Here is a 16,037-nt window from a genome sequence, read left to right as displayed (position 1 = left end):
CCTCATAGTTAACATTAATAGTTCTACATTTGCAGAAAACTGGTATTGTGTGTAGGATCTTGAAGTGAACACGCATCAGGAAAGCCATAAAACTATGAATCTTCACTCACAGACTTTGTGGAGCCAAGTTAATTACCGCTTGTTTACTGATTGCTGGATTTCAACTGTCCTGTGAACAACTGGCAAGTGATAGGACATCCCTGACCAGAGGATGAACCCTCTCAGCCAAGAGGAACCTCTGTCAAACTCACTGATTTAGGCTTTTGACCAAGACCAGATGGCTCACCAAACACGATGGTAAAACTGATAACTTCAGGAAAAAGGGGGTGTGACTCACCCAAGGACCCTCATGGAATGAGATCTTCGCTCTCCCCAGGAACACAATGTTCACCACCCTTCACACATTCCACAGAACCCAGCTTTAACAGACTACATAAGGCTACTTTACATCTCCTGTAAGGACAATGACTTTTAAGATGATGCGCCATAGTTTGAAAACTTGTTGCCTTTTTAATGTCATTCTGTATATGTATCATGCCTATAGCCACCATGTCCTTATGATGCTTTTTATCATGTAACAGGTATGTGTGTGATTGCTATTGAATTTCTTAAGGGTTGGTATAATGTGAATTTGAGTACAATGTATTACATGCATGTTACCAAATTCCTAACTTAACCTTGTGGAAAGTTAGAAAAGGCACATTATGCAGAGCCCTGTATGCTCATTAGTGTCCGAGAAGGAGAATGCAGTTTACACCCTGCCCTAAGATCCTGCTGATTGGAGCAAACACTTTGGGGTCAGCCCTACTGGAAAGGGTTAAAACCCCAGACACAAAGGAAACTCTGAGTCTCATCCATCCATATCGCGAGAGGTCATTTTTAACATCTTCAGAGTTCTCGTCACCAAACTACTCCAGGACAGTTCTCTTCACCCAGCTCAAGTGAGTCTCATCAACCAAGAGCTTTAGAAGTTCTCGCCCCTCGACATCATGAGGAGATCACGCTTGCACCGCATCGAGACTGGTTCCTGCAAAGCCTCCAACTCCTGCCTTTGCACCGCTGTGAACCACTCATCAAAGTTTTGCAACTCACCTACGAGACAGGTTTGCGCCTCACTCTGTTTATCATCCTTATTGGTCTTCCAAGACGCTACTTAAGGCCAACCAGATCACTGACCAATCAGTATCGCTGCAAAACCCCTCCAAACAATGAGGGACTCCCTGGCAACACCAACACAAATATAGTACCTCCAGATTCTCGCTGAACTGGTGCATTTAATACAAGTTTAAAGCCCTTCTAAACGAAGCAAAGGTTAAATTAATAAGTTGTTGGTTCGTTCAGGTCACTTGAACTTGGGATTTCATTCACTCTCTGTTCAAAGCCATTTTTACCCCTGTTTGTGTATGTGTGTGTGTGTGCATGTTAGATTAGTTTCTGTGTTTTAGAATGGTAATAAAGTCTTGTCTGATTTTAAACGCAAGTATCTTGTGTCTCTGTGCTTATAATTTACTGTCTTAAACTGCTGATCTTGTTACTGTGCTCTCAATATAATGTTTCACTATATTTAGGATATTATTGCCGGTGGCCACGGAGGTAAATATCCCATGCACTATTAATAAATACACTAATTTCAACTTATTGCTGGACGAATAGTTGTTCAGCTATTAAAATATTAAGTTTGCAAAATTTCCCCTACTGAGCTGATCTAATGTCCTACATATTTTGGTGGAGAATGCAGGCAGCTTAACCTAAACAGCCAATTTCCTACATCTGTGTGCAGTAAGGGGTTGCTTTAATAACTGGCACATATGAAAGGGTTTTTTTGAGCAGAGCTGAATGTGGATGTGAGAGGAGCTCCATCTGCCTCCTAAACATGAGGAAGATCTTCAGATAAAAGCTTTGAATATTAAAAAAAAAAAACACTGAAGCGACCATATGTTTGCTCTTTTCACTTTGTGGCGTGAACACCAACAGAGGAGAGTCTGTATCCAGAGAAGTGTTTGGGCTCCGATGTTCCAGTGAAAACTCTGTGGCGGCTCTTGTTGGAATATGTGGATATCAACACATAAATGAAGAGAAGAAGAAGGAGCCTTTATTTGTCACACATACATTACAGTACAGTGAAATTATTTTCTTCACATATCCCAGCTTGTTAGGAAGCTGGTGTCATAGCTCAGGCCCTGGAGCAGAGAGGGTTAAGGGCCTTACTCATGGCCCTCAAGAGCCACCACTGCCCATGTACGTTAAATGTAAGTTAAACTGCATGTGAACAAAGTTAACTGTTACTGAGGTTAAGAGTCCAGTGGTGTCCAGTGTCCCTAATCAGCAGCCGATGCAGGCAAGGATTCAATTGTTTCAGGAGTGTTTTTTTTTAAACTATCTCAAAATAGGTTTAATAATCTTATATTTGGTTTACTGTAATCTTATAATATGAAATATGAGATAAATTTGACTTTATTCAAGACATTTTCACTTGCTAAGATGTCAGTGATCACACAGTGATCACACAGTTCTCCTTGACTGAAAAAACACTGATAATAATAATAATAATAATAATAATAATAATAATAATAATAATAATTATGGCAATAACTCTCAGTACTTTTGTTACTTTACAACATTTACAAGCAAGTGCTTATGAAAGGAACAGGAAGTCTCAGACAAAAAGAAGAAATACTCACTATTGCTTACTTCCATGTTGCAAAATGGCAGTGTATAAACAGCAGGATGGGTCGGTCTTTCTGACCAGACTCACACACTCCATATTACATGGTAAAGTGCTCACTATATCTTGCTCCATGCATAATGCATAATTTAGGATTGGATTACAACTAACATACAGATAAATCCAGATTTTATAAAGAGAGTCCCATTTGGGTACTATATAAACAGTTTATTCAGAATCTGCAATCAGAATGAATTCATCTGGATCTGAGAGCATCTTTGCATGTAATCACAGCCAATGAGGTGTTTACATTATGAAACATTTTTCTTAACTGTTTTGGCTTGTGAATAAGAGCTCCATCTCAAAAATATAAATTACTTAAATGTCTATTTTAATCTATTTGAACATTATCTGTGGATTGTGCACTTATTGACAGCAATGCACTGTGAATTTTTAAAATCGTAAACATCATTTCTACTCATTTCTGCTAATTGGCCTTACAGGATGTTTTGGGGAGGTGGGGAGAGGGTGTGGTGTTGGTTGGGTGACATAACAGGATGTGTGATGATCATTCTAATGACTAGAATTCTGTATTGTGATGCCACAGTTGTAGAATTCCAGGGGAGCAGAAAGCAGTCAGCACTCGGTCAGTAAAGCAGACACTCAGAAGACATACAGGGTGGAGAGGAAAAGAGCAGGGACTACAACACAGCAAACAATCTGCGAGATGGCTCAGGAGATATATAACATAACTGGCAAGTACTTCTACTTTGACTTTTAGTTGGCCTCTTTTGGGTGTGATGGTCCTCAGATGTTTCACTCCTGAACCCAAAGATGTTGGTGTTTTTTTTTGGTTGCTTTTTTTGTGATTGGCCATATCACGTGTAGGATGTGTTGATGTGTTTATACTGTAAGGATCTACTTTTTTAATATGTGGGAAAGATTTTTTTTGTCTTAAAATATGTAGCCTTTTGCCTATGTGTGCTAGACAGGAAGTTCATTCTGTTTCCCTTACCACACCTTGCCTGCCTCACTCAGCCTACCTAATCCAGCCTGCCCCAACTGACTTGCCCCACCCGACCATTCTTTGAAAATGGGGAATTATTTTTATAGTCTTGAGGCAAGTGTGACTTACATCAAACAGGAGACAATGTGGCTATTTTAAGCAGTAGTAAGCAGATGTATTCAAACGTATCTAAATCATTTTAGATGTGAATGTGACTTACATCAAACACAAGAGACAAGGTTACATTTTAATTAGTGCTTCACAACTATGAGATTACGATGAGCTCTCATGCTGCACAGTAGCGGTTGATATAATACATTGAAAATTCTAGATAGTGTGAAATGAAGTGGAGTAGATACTGCAGGCTGTTTCAACATTATTTCTACATACAGTAAGTTCATGCTCAGAAGCACCAACTTTCTTCGTGTGCACATGACGGAAGGCCTCTCCTGGACTCTCAACATCACCTGCCTAGCCAAGAAGGCCCACCAGTGCCTCCAGTTCCTGTGGAGACTGAAGAGAGCCAAACTCCCCCTTCCCATCCTCACCACCTTCTACAGAGACGATAAAGGGCATCCAACCGCAAGACCCTACAGCAGATTGTGAAAACAGCTGAAAAGATCATCTATCATCATCATCTATCATCACTATCGACGTCTCTTACAAACAACCACTACATCCACAAAGCCACCAGCATTGTGGACGACCCCTCTCATGAACTCTTCACTCTCCTGCTATCTGACAGAAGGTATAGGAGCATCCGTCCAACCACCAGCAGAATCCACAACAGTTTCTTTCCTGAGGCAATCAGATTACTCAACACCCTGCTGCCTCCCAGTTCTCACGTGGGCTAGTCAAACACCTAACCCAGTATGACTAAATACCACTGCAAAGCTGCATCATGTAACTTGTTTTTGCTGCCAATATTGCTGCTATACTTATTGCTGCTACACTACAAAATAGTTTACACTTTACAGTCTATGTTCTGTGCATTTATTGTCCTGTGTATTTATTGTTCCACATATTGATCTGTGTATTTTTGTCCTGCACTCATCTGACACTGTGACAAGTGATTGCAAGTGGGTCGCAGTGCTCGCAGTGATTTAGCTAAGTAAGACGTACTCCTGGATTAACATTGTTTTGTTGTTCCTGGAACAATATTTTTATTAACCAATCACTGCCCTCTGATGTCATCAGCAAGTTCCAAGAAACCCGACCACCGCGATCCATTTTAAAAATTCCCTTTAATACGACCCTATCCGTCAAGAGGTAAGTCCACTGGTACACCATCACGTCTTCATGCAACCAAATTTATTTATTATGTGAAAATAAAACGTAACTGCAACTTAGAGCCACCTTATGTACCATAACGTAGAACCGGAGCATTTTGACACGAAGTGCCATTTTTATTTTTATTTTGGTAATTAGTGTGCTACATTACTGAACCCCGGGAGAGGGGGCCAAGATGGCGACGGAGTAACATTCATGTGCTGAAACTCTGCACTTGTTGTGCAGTTGACACATATTAAACTAATAATAATTTCTTTACTGATCTAAGTAAGTCTTTTTTTTCGTCTTTCTTTCGTTTTTCTAACTTTTCAAATGAGCGCGATGGAAGAAGATAGGCCTGTTCGAGGTGCCATGCATTCTTACGCGAGAAAATCTCTGGAGGCTGCGTTCAAGGGGAATGACACAGCGAATACATCTGGATCGGAAATTCCCCTGCCTGAAACTCCTAAACCACCTTCCAAAAAATCGAAAATGGTCGACAGAGTGGCGTCGGACAATCAGACAATCAAGTCTCCAATTTACACCTGATGGAAGTTTTGGAGCGAGTTGAAAAAAAAGCAGTTGGAATTTCTGAATCGCATGCAATCCCTCGAGACAACAGTGCAAGATAATACGAGTTCGTTAAACAGTGTGACTGAGGCGCTTGAGTTTATGAACAATCAAGTAGAAGAGGTGACGATCAAGGTGAGCTCACTACAGAACAGGGTGGAATGCACGACCTGATTTTGCCAAGTGGTTGCTGTCCTGAGACCAATATATTTTATGATGTTCCTGGGACAACAACTGCGCGAGCCAGTCAACGTTTATGATGTCATCAAGGTGTGCCGTGCTGCTGCCGATTCCGCCAAAGTTTAAAAAAAAAAACAAAAAAAAAACGGCAAAACCCCTCTGTCAAGCACGCAAGTTACAAGGTAAGACCAACACAGCTTTCACATTTCCTTATTAATTTACAGTTGTTTGCTACTACGGCTGATGATCATTAAAAATGGATATTTGTTTTTTAGATTAGCATTTTCCACCTTCGAATAACTGGTGAGTTAAGTGTTGATACCAGTCAAAACTGATGAGCATTTGGCTCAGAATGAAACGGTCCGATAGAACATTTAGATTTTAATATTATTTTTATAGTCTGCCTAGCTACAAACAAAAAAACTACAGACTGCGACTAAATGATCGCATTTTTCTGCCGGTGCGACAAAGTTTGTTAGCGCTCGCACTGGTGCCACGGCAAAGTTTCCCAAAATCTCATTTATTGATGCCGTTTCTGTCGCGTATGAACAAAACAGCGCTGGTTTGAAACGCGCCGCAAGAACCGTTTATCAGTTCAGCTCGGTCCATCAGACACTGCAGCGCGATGCCATGCGAGACCCTCAGACCATCATATGAATATGTTGACCTCAAGTCGTCACTGATTTATTCTGTTACACGATTTCCCCTAGTCTTATAGTGATACTGTTTGTCTAACAGTTAGTGGCAGGGGGCGGGGGCGGGGGCGGGGCGGTCATGGGAGCGGTCATGGGGGCGGTCATGGGGAGCGGTCATGGGGGCGGTCATGGGGAGCGGTCATGGGGGCGGTCATGGGAGCGGTCATGGGGGGCGGTCATGGGAGCGGTCATGGGGGGCGGTCATGGGGGGCGGTCATGGGGGGCGGTCATGGGAGCGGTCATGGGGAGCGGTCATGGGGGCGGTCATGGGGAGCGGTCATGGGGGCGGTCATGGGGGGCGGTCATGGGGGGCGGTCATGGGGGCGGTCATGGGGGGCGGTCATGGGGGGCGGTCATGGGGAGCGGTCATGGGGGCGGTCATGGGGGGCGGTCATGGGGGCGGTCATGGGGAGCGGTCATGGGGGCGGTCATGGGGGCGGTCATGGGGGGCGGTCATGGGGGCGGTCATGGGGGGCGGTCATGGGGGGCGGTCATGGGGGCGGTCATGGGAGCGGTCATGGGGGCGGTCATGGCCTAATGGTTAGAGAGTCGGACTTTATTCTGTCACGTGATGTTGTCTTCATTCCATCATATGAATATGAGCTGCTTTATTAAATGTGTTCAAATCATCAAAATAGTTTTGCAAAGAAAAATACTGCACCCAAAATCTGTTCAGTCATGTAAATCACATGCTTATAATTAAAGACGAACTGTCTTAACTGTAGCTTATGTATTTAAAGGACAGCAAGTTGCATTAAGAGCATATGATGGAAGGTAAATTTTAACATGGTTAAAGTCTAACACAATGCACACCATGTTGTTATAAACTTTTTATGTAGTGTTATCAAACGTGCTTTTTTATTGTTAATGAGAACCCAGTGTGCTTGCAAAATGTGTCATCTATTAATTATTCTTCATCTTTGTAGATGTTAAGGCATTAATGCGTTTCCAGAATAGGAGGCCAGCATTCACAGTAGGAAGTGTGGGGCCATATAACATCCAAGTGCAAAGTTTAAACACGTTAATGGAGGACAGCAAGGTTTCTGACAAGGTAAATCAATATCCTTATAGTAAATGGCTATGTAAATTTTCAATACTTATTTCCTGTCCACTTTTCCTACCATCAAGGAAAATGTTCATGGCCTCTGTCTAATTTATAAGTTCTGCATATGATTGACAAAGATATTTTGTCTATTTTCTTCGGTTGCCAGATGCCAAAAGACACCAAAATACATTTATGCAAACTGGGAAATTAACTTGCAGAAAGCCCAGAATACATAAAAATAAATAACATGCTTTGTGTGTTTGCTCTAGCAGTAACGTATGCCTCCAACATTTTGTACTCCGTTCCAGTCTGTTTCAGGGTTAAATCACTTCCTCTCTTGTGAACCAAGCATAATCTTATTTAATTATTGATTTATTTATTTATTTTACATTTTCATTTACAGAACCAAAAAGATCCAGTCTAGCACAGGACTAGTGATAAATGATTCACTATATTTCTCTGTGACACAATATTGAGCTTTACCTCTTTTTTTTTTCTTAAAATTTTCAGGTCATGGATTCCATATGTAATGTTCTTAGCAAGGTAGAAAGCACTGGCAATAATTTGAATTGGATACATAAAAAAATAACATAATATATGTGTACATAAATATTAAAGATATGCAAAGAAATGTAATTTTTAAACTGCAGAATTAGCTTGATTTGAAATATATGTTTATTTCTTCACCTCTGTTGAAATGAAAAATAATATATTGTTCCTTGGCCTGCACTTAGAATCGCCCAGGTGTTGTACATATCAATTGTCGGGGACTCACAAAAATATTGGATGGATCTAAAAGGGCAAAGAGCCACTATTTTCTCAAGGTATGATGCAATGGTTTTGTCACTGATCTGCATATTTTTTGCTATATATTATGTAAATGAATAGCTGCTAGGTTTCACTGAGCTTAATTAAACAGCATTCTGACTCTGTAGATGATTGTCATATGCACTAGGTTACATTTTATTTATTTGAATGTCTTTTCTGAATTACAGAATAACATTTTGGAAGGGGCAACAGAGGTGTTTGGCACTTATCTTGAGGGTGGCAATCACTGGAGCTTTTTTGTGAGTCACACATTTTTAAGGACAAAACATTTCATCTTGATTCCAGTTTATTCTTGCCTTTATACACAGCAAAAACTGGAGAGTTGAAATTTTGGTGTTAAACATTTTAGAGTTCATTTGAACTCTCAAAGTGTAATTTTAACCCATTTGGAGTTAAATTGGGCTGGGTGTTGGAGTTAATTGAGGGAGTTGATCATCAATGGTAAAATAACTCCTCAGAGAGACGCAATTATACTCCGCCCTCGCAATTCAGTTGGAGAAATTTCTAGATCGCCGCCATTATCCACGTGCAGTTTGGAAGGTTAAGTAGCCTTGGGATTAAATTGAATTGAACTATTTGATTGATGCAATTAATTTAACAGTAGTACAGGATTATGTAGTATGGAACCATAGATAAGACTTGGGCACAATTGCACTAATGTATTTTAATCAAAATTATTACAGTGTGGCCACGATTTACAAAAATCTTTTCTCTGTTTGTTCTTGTATGCATGTGTTTGTATATAGCCTACGTAACGTTTGACGAATAATTTCAATATAGCCACGATTTAATTAATTGCTTGCAAATGTCCAATGTAGCGCGGTTAACAAAATAGGGACCGTCAAAAAGTTAAGAATTTTTCTTTGTCGCCTTTGGCTTGCTGATTCGGGGGTTGCAGAGCCGCCAACTATTGCCTAAGTTTAAATGTTTATATAAACATAAAGCTGATTTGACAAAATCTGTATTGTAAAGTGCTATAAAACTGAATGGGACTTGATTGTGTGCCAACCTTTACCGCGCGAAGCATATAATTTGCAGATGATTCCTTAGAATACCAACTTTCCATAGAGGTAACGTCAAGCTTATCAGCTTTTTTAAAATGTTGAGTTCTGCAGAAATAAGAGTTCTGAGAAAATAAGCTCAAAGCTATAATGTACCGTAATTTAAAGTTCTTTTTTTATTAAAATAGGGTGTGGTTGATTTGCCACTGGAGGACTGCACACCGCTTACTGTCGAGGTGAAGGCTTACATCGTCTCTGTGAGGAGACTGTGCATCGGCACATCAGATGTTAATGCTACAACGATATGTCGTCAGCTCTACGTTTTTTTCATTTGCAGTTAATTGTTTTGTCAGTCGCCATTGCGTGTCAAAATGCTGGTCCAGGTGAACTACGGCGAACAGCAGAAGTATGTGAAGTTGGATCGTATTGAAGAACTTTTTGACTTTCATCAGTTTCACCTAAAAGGTTTGTTTTATTTCACTTGATTAAAATGATTACATATATGATTAAAATATAATAAAATAGTTTGCATATATCGCCTGGGTCATTTCATAATGATTTCTTTGCTTTAAGCATACACTTTTGAATGCTATAATGCAACGTAAATAATGATTTTTTTTTTCAAAATTTAATTGAATTGTTAGCATCAGATTAATGTGTATTTATAATTGAGCTGTGAAGCAAGAAAGGGTTTAATTTTTATCTTTTTATCTTTTTCAGTCATTGAGAGATTTTGCTTGCCACCAGATGCAACAGTTATGTACAAGGATGCATCAGGGACTGAAGTTGATGAAGAAATATTCAGTGACCTCATTGGACAAGGCAATGTGGTGTTGAGTGTTTTCTCCAATGATCATAAGTTTTATTGAGTTTAAATAAGGAGCCAATCATTAAGCACACAATAAGTATGCGACATTTGCTTTTTCATGTTTAAAAATAAGATTTGTGTAGTAGTCATCAATTTTTGTATTTCTAATATTTGCTGATTTTTCAGACTCCTTCTCTTCTGAGATGTCTGACTCCAGCAGTAGCTCAAGTGCATCAACTGTCATCTTAAATGAAGTCCCTAACAAGAGACAAAGAACTGAGGAGGCAGCATCAGCATCTGCTAAACAGGTCAGAACTCAGAAGTCATTCATTTATCTGAAGAATACAGAGATGAGAGCTTTCTCTTCCTCCTTTTGACAATTTTTATGCAGCAAACATTTTTATAAACCATTTCATTATATTAAATGATATATCTTAAAAAAATGTATACAAAAAAAAGCACGGACAGAAACCCGTCAGATTTTATAAAAAACATATCTTCATTTGTGTTCTGAAGATATCAATCTTGTAAGTTTGGACAGACATGATTAAGAAAAATTTTAATTTCTGGTTAACTGCTCTGAGTTTCTGGAAATATAATTACCATTCTCATGTTTGTTTTATTTAGTTGATTGAAGATGTGCTAAAATCCAAGTCTGGTGGTGAAGCAGTAATACAGGAGTATCAAGCAACAGAAACGCTTACAGATGCCACAAGACGACAAATGATAAATATACTGGTGGCTCACCTGATTGAAACACATGGGTATTCATTTTGCATTTCCTGTTTTCCCAAATAACTGCATGGTTATTGCATAAATTAAGATTAATAATTTGAAAAAATCTTCTTTTAGGCAACTCCCCACTAAAGCAATCAGATAGCAGTATGCTTTAGGCATAGTGATGTTGTTTCCTTCTCTGAGAGATCCGTATTCCAAGAAAGGCTATGTAAGTTTGTTGGTTTTGCTCAGCTGGTTTTGCATGTGGTACTTGCAATGTTTTGACACAGATTGTTTCATTAAAATTGAATTTGTTGAGATTTTGTCTTATACTTGCTTACAATTTCTGTAATGTTTTCAGGAACACTTCTATGATCCAGCAAGCAACACAGGATATATCGCCTGGCGTATGAAAACGGTCCCTCGAAAGATCCGTTGAGGATCTTTGCCACCTGATAGCCCTCTTGATGTTACACCTGGAGGACCAAAAGGCCAAAGGGCTACTAATTTTACAGGGCAACTTCATGGGGATGCTTGCAAAGAAGCCATGTCTTTACTCAATCACACCACAGACAGGTCCCAAATTTTTCAGAAAATGAGAGAGACCTTTGAACATCGGCAGAAGCTTATCAAAGATCCGGGCTTTACCGTTCATATCCTCTCTACCTTCCCAAGATTTCTGGACACAAAAGGGCTGGTAAGTTTAGAATAACATATTTTCAATAGCATACAGTTTGAGAGTATTATTTATAGTTTAATATCATCTTTCTTAAAGGTGGAACAAGACTTCACTCTGCTTTTTGATGATGAGACTTCCTCCAGACTGCTTCAGAAGTGGGACATGTTCTTCAAACCAAATGTAATAAAAGAGGCCAAGCGACTGGCTTTCAACACCAGAGTTGACACAGTTGTTGCTGTCAGCTGAAACACCTGAAGAAAGTGATCCTGATGAAACAAGAAGTAAGTACACTTGAAGCTGTTAACTCTAGAAGTGTAGGCTGAACACAAATGTTTACAACTCAGTGGCTCTGTGTCCTCGTCAAACTTAAAGTTGCCAGTTAATTTATGTAAATCTCTGTTTTTAGTTCATGACCAGGAAATGGCATCCCTTTTGTTGCTGATTCATCTCCTTCCACCATCACCAGGAGGACCGAAGTGTCCAAAAATTAGTGCATGTGACGCTGTAAAAGACTTGTCATCTTTCATAAGGTAGTTTTATTATTCAGTGTGTTGTGGGTTTCTCAAAGAGGAATGAAATTATTCAGTCACTGCTATATTGCACTAGACAATGAGTTAATGATTCAACAGTGATTTTTATTATGTTGCTTTCTCTGTTGCTGCACATAATGTTTGTGTCTAATGTTTGGTGTTTTTCAACCCTAGTCATGCTGCAGTTTGGAGGAACATCTCAACAACACCCAGCTGCAGCATCCGTACCTCCTTGCTGTTGGACGTCAGAAAAGCAAGATTGAAAGCTTCTACATCACCTTGGACAAGCATCTGATTCCGTGTCAGGCAAACCGCTCTCTAGGGGCATTTGATGAACTTTTCAAAGCACATTTTGTGTTTAATTTGTCTTATCACAGAGCACTTGTCAACTTTTACACGTTCCTGCAGACAACAGTGTATAACATTGATGTGGGGCAAATGAAGGAGTCACCCAGAGTCAAAGACTTGAGAGCCAGATTGCTTAACCAGACAGTAACCTTATCTTAATTGCAGCGCATTGTAATGTTGAGAGATGCTGATCTGTTTCATTTGTAAGAAACAGCACCCTTGCAGTCAAAAGTTGATTTCTCATTTAAGAGGTGAACATAGTTACTATCCTGGATCTAAGTTCAGCTTGATTTGTTCTCAGCACGGTTGTAGGCATCAGTTTGAAACATATGCCGGATTTCGTAAACACCTTAATAATGTTCATAGCAATGTTCAGCAAATTGCTCAGACTTCAACTGCTGCATGTTCCTTAAGTGAGCCGGTTGTAAGCACATCTCAAGCAGATTCTTTGGAGGACCAAATTAATCCTCAGCACCAGTCTCCTTGTTCCAGTACTTCCTCTGGTAACAATGATTCCAGGCGTACTACAGAATTGTGTGAATCAATTGTAGCGAAATTACAATCAAGTGGGATTCCAAATAGTTTAGTGTCATCAATTGTCGGAGATTTAGAGGACCTAACAGATGAGCTTCACTCACAAGCAAAGCATAACATGCTTTCAGCTTTACCTACAAGTGACCCGTACAAATCTGTAATAGATGAATCTTTTAAAAAAATTGAAAATACATTCACAAATCTGAATACAGAATGGAAAAGAAATAAATACTTCAAAGAAAAATGGGGAGTTGTTGAGCCAGTTGAGATTACACTTGGAGTGAGATATGACAGCAGACTGAATCAGAAATCTGGTAATTACGACCAACTACCAGTGAAAGATACTTTTATATATGTTCCGATTTTAGAAACGTTGAAATTCATGTGCAGAAATTCAGACATTTGTGATCTCCTAAGGGAAGACTGTAGATCAGAGCCTGACACTTTTTCAGATTTTAATGATGGTACTTATTTTAAAACCCACCCTTTGTTTACAACAAAGAAACATGCTTTACAAATTCAAATATATTATGATGATTTTGAAACGGCCAATCCCCTTGGCTCCAAACATTGCATTCACAAAATTGGCTGTCTTTATTTTATTGTAAGAAACTTGCCCCCAAAATTTAATTCTGTTCTAATGAACATTAATTTGTTGTCACTCTTTCACACACAAGATATAAGTAAGTATGGCTTTGATATTATACTGGAACCATTGATAAATGATATAAAAGTACTGGAAAGCCAAGGATTAAGTCTTCCATTTTCAGATGAGCAGATATATGGCACAATTGCACAGATAACTGGAGATAATCTAGGGATGCACTCAATACTGGGGTTTATTGAGTCATTTAGTAGCCATCATTTCTGTCGACTTTGTTTAATTGATAAAAATGATTCTCAAACAGTGTACAGTGAAGACGATCCTAAAGTGATCCTTCGTGGAAAAGAAATTTATGAAATGCATTGTCAGTCTCTCCAAGAAAACCCACAGTTGAGGTCACTGAATGGTTTGAAAAAAAAAATCTACACTAAACACATTGAAGTATTTTCATGTTTGCTATAACTACTCATTTGATATAATGCATGATCTTCTTGAAGGTGTGGCTCAGTATGAAATGAAATTACTTTTTGGATATCTCACACAAAACTTAATTTCGGAAGAGGATTTACTTTCAAGGATTTATTCCTTTGATTATGGGTTTTTGGAACGTAAAAACCGTCCCACAAAGGTTATATTGGAGAGTGCTTATAATGGAATTGGTTTAAATTCCATTCAGACATTGTGTCTTGCGAAAAACCTCCCACTTTTGTTTGGTGATATTGTTCCTCCAGGAAACAAACACTGGAGTTTATTGTTGCTGTTGCTTCCAATAATGAACATTGTGTTTTCACCTTGTTTAACTACAGGCATGACAATTTATTTGAAGCATTTGATTGTGGACCACCACAAACTATTTAAGTCCTTGTATCCACATAAAAATTTGTTACCTAAGCATCATTTTATGATCCATTACCCCTCTTCTATAAGGAAAATTGGCCCCTTATTACATATGTGGTCTATGAGATTTGAGGCCAAACACAAGCTATTTAGACTTTTTCAAAAATTTCAAAAACATCACAAAATCATTGGCTAAAAGACATCAGATGGTCATTGCTTATCACTGGGAAACCTTTACCCTCAAACAAAATGAGTTTGGGCCAATTAAATCATTTTCCCTTAGACCTGAGAATGTGGTCAACAATGAAATTCTTCAAATGTTGTTGTCAGAAGAAGTTTTTTCAACAAGTTGGGTTAAAGGTGATGGTGTAGAATACAGAGCTGGACTTGCTGTTTGCAGTGCAATGGAAGATACAATTCCAGTTTTTTGTCAAATAAGTGATGTACTTTTGGTTGACAATAACATTTATTTACTGTCAAACAAGCTGTTTACAGAGACATTTGATGAGCACTTTCATGCTTTTAGAGTACTACGAAGTGAGGAAAAGTGTATTTTAAAAATGTCTAAGATTTTATATTATAAGCCATTTGATGTTCAAATCTCATACAGTGTTGCAGATGAAGGTTTGTATGTTATACCTTCTTTTGTTATGGTTTAATGAAACTTTTAAGTGTACTGCAAGGGAGAATTAAAAATAAACAAGTTGATAAATTAATTTGTGTTTTCAGTTCCTTTCTAAGTGTTTTAGATATTTTTAGAACAGAGTGTAACTAATTTTACCCTGCTAAAACATGCATCTGATAAGTGTTGAATTCTGAATGCCTTTAAGTGTTATTTTAACACGTTTTAGAGTCAAAAAAATGAACTCTAATAAGGTGTTAAATTTGTAACTACTTTCAAAGTGTTACTTTAACTCCGGAAAGTGTGGAGCTATATAAACTCTGAAAAAGTGTTGAAATCAACTCTCTGGGAGTTAAATCAACACCGGACTTTTTGCTGTGTACAAATATCTTTCAATCTACCAAGATTTTTTTATTTAGGTAAAAGATCATGAAAAAAGGGCACCTTGATTTTTGTATCAATACATATGAAACCACATGTCAAAAAAAAGCTGGTGTGGTTCTCTAACACTTGCTTTCTGACACCAGAACACAATTATTAGAGATCTATAGTAAGTGTTTATATGTACTTTTCTATCATCTAGCCCTGTTTTGTGATCATATAATCTGGTGTGAACTTGCTGCTGGTCTGAGGTGTTGGGATATGGAACTTGGAGCATGTCAGGGCTGCATGCTTGGCCAGAAGGTACAGTGAATAGTATTGCAGTTAGTGTCCTATGATTATTATAACTTCAATTATTTCTGTTTTAGCATTACAATGTAGACAAAAGGTGCATCACCTACTTCAACTCCCTTGGAGAGACGGCGTGGCAGTGCCAAGCGATTGCCCAGCACCGGTGGTAGGTGTTTTGTTTACTATAATGATATCAGTCGTCTAATGGGCTAAAGGTTTACTTCAAAGGCCAATCTATGTAGAAAGGCAGTACCTGCTATTAACAGTATGTTGACTCATTAATTAAGTTGTTTTTTTTTTTTTTAACAACTGACTGATTTCTAACCAACTGCCTCACAACTCACACTAGTTACAGTATACACTCCCACTGTTGTACAGTCATGTTCACATGGCTATAGGTAACACAAGCACTCCTCACTGAAGATTA

At 38.7% G+C, this 16,037-nt stretch overlaps 1 protein-coding gene across 5 annotated transcripts; it reads left to right on the top strand.

The window, feature by feature from the left end:
* Nucleotides 1–4,094: 4,094 nt before the first annotated feature.
* On the top strand, nt 4,095–15,020 carry LOC113523917 (uncharacterized). 5 transcript variants are annotated; one of them, XM_053241939.1, is made up of 13 exons: nt 4,095–5,872; nt 7,312–7,436; nt 8,165–8,254; nt 8,426–8,497; nt 9,448–9,495; nt 9,597–9,724; nt 9,980–10,375; nt 10,695–10,831; nt 10,920–11,013; nt 11,146–11,481; nt 11,560–11,744; nt 11,870–11,993; nt 12,168–15,020. In XM_053241939.1, the coding sequence occupies exon 13, from the start codon at nt 12,526–12,528 to the stop codon at nt 13,939–13,941; it is 1,416 nt and encodes a 471-aa protein (XP_053097914.1). In that variant the 5' UTR covers nt 4,095–5,872; nt 7,312–7,436; nt 8,165–8,254; nt 8,426–8,497; nt 9,448–9,495; nt 9,597–9,724; nt 9,980–10,375; nt 10,695–10,831; nt 10,920–11,013; nt 11,146–11,481; nt 11,560–11,744; nt 11,870–11,993; nt 12,168–12,525; the 3' UTR covers nt 13,942–15,020. The 5 variants fall into 5 exon arrangements, with proteins under 5 accessions (XP_053097914.1, XP_053097913.1, XP_053097912.1 ...); XM_053241938.1 differs by having other exon boundaries at nt 9,448–9,724; nt 9,980–10,164; nt 10,254–10,375; XM_053241937.1 differs by adding an exon at nt 7,941–7,973 and having other exon boundaries at nt 9,448–9,724.
* Nucleotides 15,021–16,037: the final 1,017 nt, after the last annotated feature.

This window comes from Pangasianodon hypophthalmus, chromosome 19, assembly GCF_027358585.1.
Source record: "Pangasianodon hypophthalmus isolate fPanHyp1 chromosome 19, fPanHyp1.pri, whole genome shotgun sequence".
NCBI classification, from domain to species: domain Eukaryota; kingdom Metazoa; phylum Chordata; class Actinopteri; order Siluriformes; family Pangasiidae; genus Pangasianodon; species Pangasianodon hypophthalmus.
Note: the sequence above shows the minus strand (reverse complement) of the source record. Positions and strands in the feature narration are given on the sequence as shown.

Bases quoted from the DNA above. Each gene is read 5' to 3' on its own strand.
- LOC113523917 (XM_053241941.1), top strand. From the start codon at position 12,526: ATGCTGATCTGTTTCATTTGTAAGAAACAGCACCCTTGCAGTCAAAAG.